General features: G+C 42.3%; 1 protein-coding gene across 26 annotated transcripts; it reads right to left on the bottom strand.

Annotated features, from left to right (window-relative positions):
* Window positions 1-516: 516 nt before the first annotated feature.
* Window positions 517-11,761, bottom strand: LOC103645703 (uncharacterized). Of its 26 annotated transcripts, none has more exons than XM_020547014.1 (13): window positions 9,316-9,877; window positions 8,714-8,837; window positions 8,555-8,632; window positions 8,409-8,444; window positions 8,225-8,313; window positions 7,989-8,125; window positions 7,599-7,857; window positions 7,272-7,500; window positions 7,021-7,171; window positions 6,728-6,913; window positions 4,980-6,182; window positions 3,527-4,267; window positions 517-2,436 (listed from the first exon to the last, which is right to left on the bottom strand). In XM_020547014.1, exons 5-13 carry the CDS (start codon window positions 8,241-8,243, stop codon window positions 631-633), a joined length of 4,731 nt encoding a protein of 1,576 aa, XP_020402603.1. In that variant the 5' UTR covers window positions 8,244-8,313; window positions 8,409-8,444; window positions 8,555-8,632; window positions 8,714-8,837; window positions 9,316-9,877; the 3' UTR covers window positions 517-630. The 26 variants fall into 26 exon arrangements, with proteins under 26 accessions (XP_020402603.1, XP_020402604.1, XP_035820305.1 ...); XM_020547015.3 differs by having other exon boundaries at window positions 8,225-8,330; window positions 9,316-9,630; XM_035964412.1 differs by having other exon boundaries at window positions 7,989-8,330; window positions 9,316-9,792.
* Window positions 11,762-14,188: the final 2,427 nt, after the last annotated feature.

Genomic DNA, 14,188 nt, shown 5'->3' with positions numbered 1-14,188 from the left:
GCTCTAATCCCTCACCGATGCAGCAACCATATTAGAACTATTGCGGCAGCAACACACAAGTCCAAATGTCCAGTCCTGGTATACAAATTAAACTTGTCCATCAACTAGGAGAACATGCATCTGTTTGGAAGATGGATTGCCAAATATGTTTCAGTGCCTGTTGGCATAGATGTTTTATGCCTAGAATGCGAAAGGGCCTCTAGCTGAGTTAGTTAGGTGGTCTGAGTAGCACTCCTCAGTTCCTGGATTCGACTCCTCGTGGGAGTGAATTTTCAGGCTGTGGTTAAAAAAATCCCCTCGTCTGTCCCACGCCAAAGCACAGGTCTAAGGCTCAGCCCCGGTCACGGTCGTGGTTTTCTCGACCTGCGTAAGAAGGTCTTCTTCTTATTAAAATGCCCGAGGGCTGTCTTACCCCCCGCCGATCGAGTTTTTGTTTTATGCCTAGAACAGGTACACAAGCATTTTGATGGAGAAAATCGGATCGAGTTGTATATAAGAAACGGTAATGCGTGGACAGAAGGGAATGGGCGAATGGCATTCCAGAGGTTAATTAGCATACATCAGGTCTACTGACGTGGCACTTCTTCCCCCAGTTTTTTTAGATAATGGAAAAAAATAAGGTCCCAGCCTCTACGCCATCCAAGATAGCGTACACAGCGTATTTTTCCCCAGTTTCAGCACAGGATTGTTTGGGTGGGCTGCAAGCTGGACCTCTAGGTCATGCTTCAGCGTTTCCTCGTAGGAGCCCTTCAGCCAGACTTCCTTGAGTTCAGATAGATGAAGCAGGCCAAAAAGCCGACGTAACTGCCCACTGCAGCAGTCAAGTTTCAGCAGATCAAGGTTTTTCATTGCCTCTGATCCAAAAGTCACACTTAAGCTGGACCTGCAAGCAATCTCAAGCACCTTGAGCTTCTGATAAGAGCGCTCCTCAACTCCATTGGTAAAAACACTAAAACGGAACGGGGCATTGACATCTTCAACACAAAGGCGCAGAATGCATAGTGTTGGTAGCTTGCCAAGAAAACTTATGTCCTCTTGCATTAATGTGGTTATCTCCAAATCCAACTTTGTGAGCTTGCTGAGCTGGTTGATCAATGGTAATCTGTTTAAAACCCCGTAAAGTTTGAGGCTCCGTAGGTTCTTTAAAGGCACGAATATGCAATCCGAACAACGTCCATTTTCTTCGTCCAGCCACACTGACAAGGATTCCAGATGGAAATGACCCGATATTGCAGACACAAACGCTCCACAGTTATTGCTGTTGACGCCGAACACTCCCAGCTTGCGCAATTGGGTGAGCTTCTTTAGCTCTCTCAGTATGGCCTCCGCCGCTGAAGCACCAATATCAACTACACCAAGCGTGTGCAATCCCGTCAGTTCCCCGATCCCACTGGGAACCTCAAGACCACCAAGAGGACTGCGACGGAACTTGGACAACCAGGATACAGAAGTATGTGGCACTAATGGATCCTCTGATGTGATAGAAGTTGTGCCGCCACGGATGTACTGCAGCTTTTTTAGTTTGGTGATACTTGCTGGCAAAGTGACTATGGAGGTGTTCACCACATCCAGAGTCTGAAGCAGCCTCAGATCACCTAATGAGCTAGGCAGATGTGATATCTTTTGGCATCCTCGTAGAGAAAGGAACTTGAGGCAAGGCAACAGCTTCACCATCTGATCAACATTTTCATCTGTTAAACCTAATGCATCTTCCAGATCCAACACCCGGACAAGCTTCATACTTTTGGAGATGAAGAATGATTTCCACATTCCAAACACTGTCATTGACCGTAGCCGTGAGAAGTCGATGCTCTCGAATAAAATCTTATCTCTGTCCCAGCTTTCCGATATGACAAGATGACGCCCACTGCGTTGGGTGGTTAGGTTGCATCTGTCGGCCAGTTCAATGACAAGGTCTTCCATTTCCCCTGACCGTGAGAGGATGCACTCACGGAAAAATCCATTGATTTGACACGAGACCATCCTCGCGTCACTGGACTCCGGTTGGATTATGCTCATACCGAGGAGTTTGGAGAAGAAGAACTCCCCATTCTCCTCTGCAGATTTATCATCACTGTCCCTGCAGTAACCCTCAGCGATCCAACGCCTTACTAGACGCCTTCGTCGAATGTTGTGGTCTCTTGGAAAAAATGATAGGTAGAAGATACATGGCTTGATGAAATCTGGACAAGTACGGAAGCAGGAATGCACCCAGCTAAACAGATCCTGCAGGTCTGGATTGATCTCTAGCTCAAACATAAACCTCAAATTGATGGATGTTGCAGTGTCCATCCAGGAGACTACCTTGGTAGCCAATATGCCAGCTATAGCCACTATTACCATTGGGAGCCCCCCGCACTTTGAAACAAGTTCTTGCGTCACTGAATTTCCTCGATCACATAATGAAGTGGTCCACAACGGAGCCTTCTTAGATATCTGTTGTATGTTCATACAAATCAACAATTGACCTTAGTTACCATTTGAATACAATATTCACATAAATGTATTATATATGCATGGGTGCAACAGTGCAAGAGAAAATAAGAGGAAAGTATAGCTATGTACTTAGAGAAACTCTGAGTCTTTATATTCTCTCTAATTTATAGAAATAGAGATTTTGGTTAAAAAAAGTATCCCCTAACAGCCTCTTTAATTGGATCTCCAAATATAGATATCCGCTATTCCAGATTTCTCGCTAGCCAAAGATATAGAGTAAGGATGGCTGTCTAGAGTGTCCAAGATATAGAAAAGTTGTTGGAGGGTACGAAGATATAGAAAGCAATTTTTACTCAAATGGCTCCCCAAATAATGATTTAGAGAGTAAATTTTAGAAGAGCCTTAGAGATGCTCTTAGACTTAGCATAACCACCCACTGTAACAAAAATAGACCAAAAGTATTTTAAAAACTTTTCTGCATGACATTATAGGCACTTGGTGTACAATCTAGAAATAAGCTATAACCAACTTGAACGCTAATATATGATCACGAGAATTATAACATCTAAGCTATAACTAACTTGAACTGTAATATATGATAAAACTTATAACATCTTTTATTTAGATTTAGAAGAATATAAAACTGTAATATAATAGAGTTTCTGTTGACAAATGTACCCACATAATCATACAACAAATCTAAAAATTCATAAAGAACTAGAGGTACTTTTCGCGAAGGGGTTACTGCTGCATCACATCATATAACATTGTTTAGAGAAACATCATACAACATCAGGGGTAACATCATACAGCATTATACTTAGAAAGGAGTGTATTCAGTTATTCACCCTCATATGTTCCAATCTGAGAAGCAAGAATAAATTCTTTAAGACTAATATATAATTAAATAATGTTGGCACAATAATATCATGCCATTTCATTAATGTCCCCAAGTGAAATGAGGAATGCGAGTAAGGACACGCATGTATGCTGGAAAATATCGAGATTACTGGAGCAGCAGGAGGGACATATATACATAAAAAGTATATAGTTCTATTACTTCTGATCTATGCTGAAGAAATGTATGCACCTCATTTTCGAAGAGATCAAAGGCTGCATCAGTTTCTAAAGTTTTGACATTAAACACAAGGTCATCCTTATCTGCGCAGTATGCTGCAATGCTTGCTTCAGTTGTTATCACAATGATAATAGTATTAGATTTAGAGTATCTAGATACCAATGATGATTGTATCAAATCCCATTCCTCTTTGGACTGAAGGCCATCTATGACCACGAGGCAATGACGTGTACTTAGAAACTCACAACATTTTCGGACTGTCCCCAGTATACCACGAGAGGGTGTAGTTTCATTGGCTTGAAGAGAATCTGATTGAAAATTCGTAAGCAAGTTCTGTGAGAAGTCCTTCAAATTGAAGGGTTGGGAGTGTGATAAATCCACCCAACCGTATTCTTGAAATTGCTGATTCTCAAGTATCCTGTCGCAGTAAAAATTTCTGACAATAGCTGATTTCCCAACGCCAACTATTCCCCAAACAGACATAACATGGGAATGGTTCCTTTGTGCTTCAGCTATACAGCGATGAATTTGATACATCTGCAATCTGCGTCCGACAAGGGAAGAATTCTGCATCCAGTCTCTGGCTTCTTTCCATTTAGAGTTGGCGACCATCCTATGGTTATGGCTTAAGTCATACTCAGTTGATATCACCTTGCTGTTGGTTGATGTACTACCGTTGTTCACCTCGCTTTCATCTCCGACATAAATTTTTTCTTTTCTATTGCCTCCTTTTTTTTCTTTTAATGTGACCTCCTGGAACACAATTATTTAGATGGTCACTTTAGATTATGTTCAGAATGATAATACAAAGCAGGGCAGAATAGTTCAAATCATACAATGGCTATTATTATGATATCTACTGTATTGAAGGCTAGATATTTTTGTGAGAGGATTTATCTTCTTTGTTCTAGCACATCCTGGATTCACTATATCGAAGGATTACATGTGTAGTATTGTTTTACAGAAAAGTACGAAGTTCTTAAAATTAAGTTCTAGGCATTAATATGACATTAATGTTTTAGTCAAAATGTATAACCTTATTTAAACCAACAACTCATAAAATTTATTGTCATGAAGTATTAATATGTCCGATGATCGCTAGAAAAAAAAGTATTAATCTATCTTATAATAAAAGCAACTAGATATCTTCATCCGTCCACCGTCCTAGAAGCTTCAAGAAGTGAAATCGGACACCCTATCCTGCCACTGCACAAGTTGTAGCCCACTGTTGGTAGTTAGTGTTTATATATGGACCTTTTTTTATATTCTAAGTTTTAGCCACCATGAGCTGTCCCTAGAGTTATAAGCTCTATTTGAGACTTTGTATCATTCTTCTTAATTTAATGAAATGCGGCTCTCCTGCGTTTTCGAGAAAAAAAAGTTCTAGAGTTTATCTTTTTTTTTCTTACACATGAAGATTAATGAGCCAATAATAATCAGATTGATGGTATTTTCAGGTTTGTACCTCTCTCAAGAAGGCACATACGGAGTGCTCAGTGGGCGAGGACTGCTTCAGGTCCAATATTTGGTAGGGATGTCCGACACATAAACTTGCAATTTCATATTTCTGCGAGGACACGATGATCCAGCTGCCATTCTTTCTGTCGGGAAGGAACGTCCTGATAGAGTCCCACTCTGCCATGGTGGGCAGGTCTTCCAAGACAACAAGGTACCTGTTCTTGTCAACTAGCTGAACGAACTCGCTGAGGAGATCCCCCTGGGTGGCAGTCGCATCCATGCTAGTTAGGACATCAACACCGATGATCCCTCCTTGTCTTTCTTGGCAACTGTTTGCATAAAAGTGAGCCATCAAAGACCGCACAAACTCATGGGGGTTGAATGGATGGCTGAGGTTGACCCAGGCTCGGCATATGAAATTTTGGATGATCTCTGGATCACTGTAGCACTTCCTTATGATGGATGTCGTCCCGGTGCCTCCACCTGCACCCCACATTGAAATCAATTGAAGATCAGCATCGTCCTTGTTGGTGATAAGCTGGGTGAGATCCCCTAAGATGTGTTTCCTTCTTGTGTCGTTTTCGTATGCCACAGCACCAGGAGGCACCGGCTGTTGCCTCACGAGGCCGGGCTTTGAGCCGGCGTCGCTGATGAGGTTATACCGAGTGTTCCTGTGGCTAACGTCCTCGACCCTTGCCTTTAGATGCTTGAGTTCCACGGCCAGAGATGTCACTGACATGTATGGAGACCCCGGTGGTGCCAGGCATGCTCGGAACAAGCGGGACCACCATTTTCTGGTCTTGTCCAGGCAGGAGAAGGCATCCATGTAGTCTTCCAGGTCATAGGCCAGACCACGCGTCTGCATCACCCAGATCCTCACTACCGCGTTGTTGATACGCTCCTCATCAGTGATGCTAAGGAATGAATAGATCATCTGAAACTCATCGGTGATGAAGTGGAGGTCATGCTGCATGCTAATAAGTAGCATATTTTCTTCCTCCATCACCGACTGGGCCTTGCTGATCACCCCCTCCACCACCGACTTGGTTATCCCAATTACCAGGTCCCGCATTGTGCTCTGTACGTACTCTCTCGGTCCCAGTCTGCTAACTCCCTTTGTGTTGCTTGTTTCTTCTGTGCTGTGGCTAGAATCAGGAAGGGGTGGTGGTTGTGTTTGTGCTGGAGTCGAGCATATATCCACTGAAAATACCTGGAGATGGTATTTTAAACGTGGATATCAGAACCTAGGAAAACATTAATTTAATTCAGGCAATAATGTTTTGGCAGTTTTGTTGTTTCTCTATGTAATAAAGCTAAAATGTTTAATGGGAAAATCAAAACGTTGGAGTTACAATTTTAAATGTGGTGTAACATGGTGGTAAAATTGAAATATTGTGTACGCTTTGTAAATGCCTAAATTCACTGTGCAAAACAGACTTTCCTCTTTCATTTATTCAGAGCAGTGAAAAGACATGTGAAATGAGTTGTCTTACTAACAAATATTACTACTTCAATAGAAAACATTAATCACTTCTTGTCCAAAACGTGGAGTTCCACAATAAAAAAGGAGCCGTTGTGGTTTGAACCGTCCATCTCATGCATTAGTAGCTCTGTACCAAACATGTAGGTTGTTGATGATGTGATTATGAAGATTTATTGGCTGATATAACTTCCTTCGTATTATGTCATGGCTAGATTTTAACAGTAAGATAAACATTAAATAATCAGAAATGAAAGTGTCATCAGTGACTATACCTGGTCGGTATTTGTCTCCATCTTATTTAGCTCATCAATAATAGCCCCTATACTCGGCCTTTTGTGCCGATCGGTCTCCACACAACTTAAAGCCATTTCAATGCATCTCACTACTTGTTCACAATATGTCTCCAATGCAGCTGCATCCATTGTTGTTTGTAACTTATTCCTCCATTTTTCATGTACCTGATGGTTTGGATTCGGAACATAGAAAATTGAGTATATATTAAAAAAAGTAAGTGCTATTTCCACAAAAAATACAATTGATCACCATTTGTAGCAAGTTTTCTTACAAGCTCAACAAATTGTTTGGAAGGCATTTCAGCACACTGGGTGTAACCTGTAGGTCCACTTATAATCTTTATGATGATGACACCCAGACTGAATATGTCAAGCTTATTTGAGATTACTTTCCTGTCTATATATTCTGGTGGTAGATATCCACTGCATAAGACATCATGTATACATGTTACTGATATGATGAAATACAGGAAAAAAATATAAAAATCATTGCATGAGTAAAATTCATAAGAGTTTATCTTACTGTGTTCCTACACAACTTTGTGTGATTCGTGTTCGTTCCTGTTCAAAAATCTTTGACAAGCCAAAATCTGCAAGCTTTGGCATCATATTGTCATCCAACAAAATATTAGCTGGTTTTAAATCCAAATGATAAATAGGAGGATTCAATTCCTCGTGAAGGTATTTCAAGCCCTCACAGATCCCCTTGATTATTGCATAGCGTGTGGACCAGTCATGGACACTATTTTCATCTGTTGGAGCAAACAGTCTCTCAAAATGTGAATTTGAAGAATGGTTACTTCAAGTGAATTCAATTGATCATACGAGAATAAGAAGAGCGCAATAATACCAATAATGAACTTGTCAAGGCTTCCATTATGCATATATTCGAAGCAAAGGGCCATATATTTGCTATCAGCAAAAATCATTTTTCCATCGTGCGGTATGAATTGGCGTTGAGTTTCATGGCAAAAGCCAACAAGACGCACAATATTCTTGTGTTGGAGTCTTGCAATGTTGTGAAACTCCTCCTCAAAAAGTTTATCATCAAGTCCAGCCATGGAGTGAAGCAACTTGACAGCCATCGTTTCGCCATTTTTATGCACTCCCTGCTTGACGTCGCATAATTAAGCATGGGTTAATGCAAGTAGCTGCAGAGCAGAAAATGGTACTCTGTCCATGAATATATGTAGGGCCAGGTAACCCTGTATATATGTGCCACGCCTTAAATTATTTATACCTTGTAAACTTTTCCGTATGCACCGGAACCAAGTTCACGGTCCTTAGAGAAATCATTTGTTATTTTCTGTAATAAATGGAGCGGCACACGTTTTGGAAGCACCGTGCTTGCAAGGGCCAAGTTGTTGATTCTCCTGGCTGGAAAAAGAAAAGGAGTAGGTCCATCATGCTCATGCTCAAGACGGCCAGCAGGGAGTGGAGAAGGCGCTGCCGGGATATTTAATAAGGGATCCTGACGCGTTGGAAGCACAGCCATGGATGGTGGATCTGGACCCTTAGCTGGCTTGAAATGCCACTCCAAGTCCAAGCAGTGTCCAAACTCTGAACTGGCAGCAAAATAGAACTGACATAAATAGCAACATGAACATGTGCTGATGATGAAATCAGGTTCTTAAGGCATGCGGTAGGCAGAGACTCAAACCTGGAGAAGACGTGCAGGCCAGTCAGTCCTTTTTGACTGCAAAAGACCGGATTAAATTAACTGCAATCTTAACAAGATTTTTTTTGTGTGGGTGTGTGTGTGTGTGTGTGGGGGGGGGGGGGGGGGGGGGGGGGGTTAGGTAGTACCTAAGTTAAGCTCTTCATATGCATATATACATATAATACGTACGTGTTTCAAATTAACAAGGGGTGCAGTAGCTGTCACTGCATTTGTAGTCAAATGAGTAGCATAAAATAGTTCATGTATTGCGACGACATATAATCATATTTGATGAGTGACTCTACCAATTTATTTGGGTGAAAAGTTGTATCCTCGCTGTCATGGAGTATATGTTTTCGTCTATGTTCATTGATGATCGCAAAGTCATAATGCAACAAAATCCAAGACTCTGCAGGAAAAAGCTCAATTCTGCAATATAGAACGGGAGGGTGAGGAAGACGCCAGAAGCATTTTCTCTCCGGGCGACAGCAAGAGAATCGTCGCGAATGGGCCGATGAAAAATATAAATACTCGACCAGGCAACAAGGAAATCCACAAGACGAACCACAACAACAAAAAAACAAAAGAACCCGCAAGAACCTGACGAGACATGTGAATCACGCAGGACCAAACCTACCGAGGATCGTCAGATGGAGAATCGGGCATTAGTCCGGGCGGATTGCCATGGCGGAAATTGGTGGGCAATCAGGAAAAATGCCCTAAAGTTAATCAATCAAACCCATCACTGCTTTATGATCCTAGAAAATTCTTAATTATGTGCATCTCTCGTTTTGCAGGAGACGCCAACACATGAAATAAATCACGGAAAACTTCAAGCAGCCATAACCAATACACAGTCAGCCTAGCCAGTTACCCAACATAAGCGAACAGGCGGCAGGGAGCTTACAGAAGGAGGGCGACGGTAGGAAGCTCTTGGCTTGGGGTTCTGGCGGCTGGCGCGGCGTGACACGGACATCGCTGAACGACGCCACCAGCTCGGCCACCACCGATTTCCCTTTGTCCATCCTGCCCCGTGGGGTCAGATCGAGGGCGCGGTAGCGGTACGGGGCGGCCGCGGCAGCAAGGTGGGCGTGGGTGGAGATGGCGGTGGCGCGCGCGCCGCTTTGGAGGGCGGTAGTGGGGCAGGAGGCTTACCGACGATGGTCAGATGGAGAATCGAGCATTGGTCCGGGCGGATCGCCATGGCAGAAATTGGGTACCTCGACGGCTCGCCCGGTGGACGGCCACCACGGCAGCGGACCCAGCCCCGAGCCAGACGAGAGCGACCTGTACGCCCCCGAGCTAATTTCGTACGCCGCCGGGCGCCTGCTCGTGCGTACCGCCACCAAACCGGCAAATCTCTACACCTTTCTCTACTCTCTACTCTTTCTAAAGCACGAGCTTGGTACATCGTGCGTCGATCAATTTCTCTTTCCTCGATTCTCTTCTGAAGCATGAGCTTCGTGCACGATCAGTTTCTCTTCCTCGCTTCTCTTTTATTAACGAGCTGTTACATTCCGCATAGGCCGTTATAAACCAGCTAAAGGCCTGTTCGGTTTTCACGGATTGGAGCCTTGAAATAGTTCCTGGCCAAATTACTTCTCTAATTTATATAAATTTTAATGAGCTGGAATAAATTCGGGTTCATTCCTGAAGAAGCGAACAGGCCCTAATGGTTCCTTGCAGGGACTAACCGTGGAATGGTTCCTAGCTAAGGGCCTGTTCGGTTGTACCGGAATAGACCAGGATTCGTTACAGCTCGTCAAAATCTATATAAATTAGAGAAGTAATCCGGCTAGAATTCAATCCGAGGCTCGAATCCCTGAAAATCGAACAGGATCTAAATTATTTATCTAATTTATATAAGTTTTGGTCAACTAGAATAGTTCCTGGATGAATCCGGGACAAACAAAAGAGGCCTTAGTTGAGCCATTATCAGTAGAAGTTTTATCATAATTTTATTCTCGTTAAATGATAAGACACATCATCATATTTGATGATATGGCAAGGTATTTATGGTGAGAGAGATGGAGAGGGTTTTATGGGAGAAGAGAGGATTTTATCTAGATGAAACTCAGAATACACTGTTTTATAGATAAAAGTTGATGTGTCACTTTTAGAAACCGTACAATAAAACTTCCACTGAGAATGACCTTAGACGACTAAATCTTAGTCATTGTTTGGTTCTATAAACTAAAAATATTTAGAACGCATTAAATTAATCATAAGTAGATCAAAATACCTTTTAGCATTCTCCCGCTATTAGTGCAACTGAAAAAAACGAGAGAAAAAGGTGAAATTAATATGGTTTAGTCTCTTTTAAATTTTTAGTCACCCCTCGAGGACTAAAGTCTAAAATAGTTCAATCTATATTTTAGTCCTACTGTTTGTTAATTTAGAGACTAAATGATAATAAAATGAATGGACTAATGTTTAATCCCTCAAAACAAACTAGGCCTAAGTCCAAACACGATGACACGAAATCGCACGTAGAGCATGACTCCCGTATAGTATCACGCATTCACCCTGTTAAAATTTTTAAAAAAGAAAGACCTCCTTTTTAACTAGTATATTTCTTAATTTTTAGCTAAGATAAAATGTAGTATTTTCTTTTACCAGTTTTGTATCTCATACTTTTGTATCTGGTACATGGATTATATGCCTATTTTAATATTAACTTATTTTTTGGATATTTTTGTTGAAAGGGTCAAGGATCCATCATGATAATTTGGCACTGGGCTTTCATGTGTTTTCCGGCCGTTACACTGTTATATGATTATGTGTCATCGTACGGCACCCATACTACGTGATAAGCTTATCCAATTGTCATCATTATTTTCCCTCTGTATTTGCTAAGCGAGACGTGCGGGAAGGGATTAAGAACGTGCTTACGCCTCTTGTATATTATATTATTATTTTTCTAAATTAGGTCTGACAAATTTGTAAATATGACGTGCATTGCTTTTTTTTATGTAGAACTGGATCTGGTATGTATTCATCATACCATGATGTGCATTACTCTTCTAATGTAAAACGGATCTGCATTAAGTATACTGGGACATACAGAAACTAAAGACCGATTCAGTTCAGCTCTTCCTTCACCGCGTTGACCTCTCTACCAATGCAATAGACGACCAACAGAGCTGAGGGCTCCCACAGATTGAGCTCGGACCGGCCAGTAGGGTAAAGCTAGATCTGCCATCAGGGTGGAACAGGCAACGGGAAAAGCACTAACCTGGAAGACGAAAGCGAACTCCGCCTGCAGCTAGCCAGCGACAGCGTTCGTCAACGCGCAGTAGGAGAGTGGGTGGGTGAGAGAGTGAGCAGTGGCCAGTGGCGACTTGCGTAGGGGCAGGGCTTGTACTGGCATCTGCCTTTTTGTGCCTTTGTTTTACGTGGGCCTCGCTTGCATGCTGTATTACGGGCTGATGTTTTGTGCCTTTTTCGTTACCTGCAGATGTACAGCACACTGCACACGTGAGATGCGACGGGCGGGGCCTCTGAAATACCCAGCCCAACTCGAACCATCCCATCGGTCTCTCGAGGAAGCACCTTCATTCAGGACCCAGGAAGAATACCCGGCCCAACTCAAACCATTCTAGTCACTTTTAGTTCCTATTGCTAAACACTAACTAAGCTCCTCTTTGGAACAACTTCAGTTCCATAAAATTTAGTAGAATTAGTGAAGAAGGTCATTAGGTGATCATAAAATTATGGAGCTGGAGTTGTAAAACTTTAGAAGATATTTAGATAAGTTATTTTGTTTATTATTCATATTAAAATATTTTTAAAACTATTTAAATTAATATTATAAACTATATCTCCACACTGAAGATGGAACCTTGAGCCATCCCAAACATCCCCTAAGAGGGTGTTTGTTTGAGATTATAATCTATCCGGATTATATAATCCAACAACTTTTGAACTAAGTGTTAGTTCAAAATTTGCTAGATTATGTAATCTGATCAGCTTATAATCCTAAACAGACACCTACTAAGGAGGTGATTGGTTTCTAGGGATTTATTTTTAGGCCCCGTTTGTTTTCTTTCATTTCGAGGAATTGGAATCTTACTAATGGAATAGGCTATTTTTTAGAATATGACATTCCACCACTTTCCAAAGTTATCATATAAGTCTACCTCAAATTCATGGGGTGAGAGATGGAAATGGATTCTATAGATTTACATGTTATTTTTCCGATGTACAACTTATAGCACATTCTTCTACTTACGCCTTTATAACATAAATGTAGTATATAACTATCTCTCTCATATGATTTAGGATAATATACAATATATTACATATATAAATATATAAACTTAATTAGTTTTGTCCAAATTATAATTATTAAAATGGAATTCAATTCCAACGAAATAAACAGGCCCTTAGTCTATTAATTTTAGTCTCTTTTAGTTTCTAAATTACTAAACACATATATTAAAATAGAGATAATTCATATTTTAGTCCCTGTGTTTGGCAATTGAGAGACTAAAAGGGACTAAAATGGAGGGACTAAATACTAGTTCTAAGAAACCAAACACCGCCTAAAATAGAGATAATCCCTCTTTTGGTCCATGCGTCCGGCAAGGGACTAAAAGAGACTAAAAATTTGTTCCAAAACCAAACACCCTGTTGGTGTCGATCTGCGAGCCTGTTAAGGCGTCGATTGAGGGCGGCGGCACGCCTCTTGAGGCGTTGATTTTTTGCCTTACTTTTGGTGGTGGCAGAGCGTGTCTTGCGCCCGTCGCGGCGAACGCGTTGGTGTCGGCGAGGTGAAGCTCACCGGTGGCGGTGGGGGGAAGTCAAGGGAATCGAACGTGATGCAGCTCTCGGACATAAAGGTCTCGCCGCCGATGAACGCTGATGATTGAGCCATCAGAGTGGAAGGTGTCACTTGGCTGCTTATGTTCTCCTATCTGGCGCGCCAACTATCGTGATCTCATAAACTAGGGGGACTGAAAGTCGCCTAGAGGGGGGTGAATAGGGCAAAACTGAAATTTACAAATATAAACACAACTACAAGCCGGGTTAGCGTTAGAAATATAATCGAGTCCGAGAGAGAGGGCGTGAAAACAAATCGCAAGCAAATAATGAAGTGAGACACGAGGATTTGTTTTACCGAGGTTCGGTTCTCTCAAACCTACTCCCCGTTGAGGAGGCCACAAAGGCCGGGTCTTTTTCAACCCTTTCCCTCTCTCAAACGGTCCCTCTCGACCGAGTGAGCTTTTCTCTTCTCAAATCAACCGGGAGCAAAACCTCCCCGCAAGGACCACCACACAGTTGGTGTCTCTTGCCTTGGTTACAAGTGAGTATTGAACACAAGAAAGAATGAAAGAGAGAAAGCAATCCAAGCGCAAGAGCTCAAATGAACACGGCAAATCTCTCTCACTAGTCACTAGGGCTTTGTGTTGTATTGGAGAGGATTTGATCACTTTGGGTGTGTCTAGAATTGAATGCCTAGCTCTTGTAAGTGGTTGAGAAGTGGAAAACTTGGATGCCATGAATGGTGAGGTGGTTGGGGTATTTATAGCCCCAACCACCAAAAGTGGCCGTTGGAAGGCTGTCTGCTCGATGGCGCACCGGACAATCCGGTGCCCCCTGCCACGTCATCACTGCCGTTGGATTCTGACCGTTGGAACTTCTGACTTGTGGGCCCTCCAGGATGTCCGGTGCACACCGGACATCTACTGTTCCTTGTCCGGTGTGCCAGTATGGGCACGCCTGCCATCTGCGCGCGCTGCGCGCGCATTTATTGCACCGCAGAGAGCCGTTGGCGCGGA

Source organism: Zea mays, chromosome 1 (assembly GCF_902167145.1).
Source record: "Zea mays cultivar B73 chromosome 1, Zm-B73-REFERENCE-NAM-5.0, whole genome shotgun sequence".
NCBI classification, from domain to species: Eukaryota; Viridiplantae; Streptophyta; class Magnoliopsida; order Poales; family Poaceae; genus Zea; species Zea mays.
The sequence above is the reverse complement of the archived record's forward strand: the minus strand, read 5'-3'. Positions and strand labels throughout refer to the sequence as shown.

Excerpts from the sequence above, each read along its gene's own strand:
- LOC103645703 (XM_020546998.3), bottom strand. The coding sequence starts at position 9,384 with ATGTCCGTGTCACGCCGCGCCAGCCGCCAGAACCCCAAGCCAAGAGCT. Across the intron at positions 7,858-7,988 it reads CATACGGAAAAGTTTACAAG|GGAGTGCATAAAAATGGCGA; the intron begins GTATAAATAATT and ends GACGTCAAGCAG. Across the intron at positions 2,437-3,526 it reads TTGATCTCTTCGAAAATGAG|ATATCTAAGAAGGCTCCGTT; the intron begins GTGCATACATTT and ends AACATACAACAG.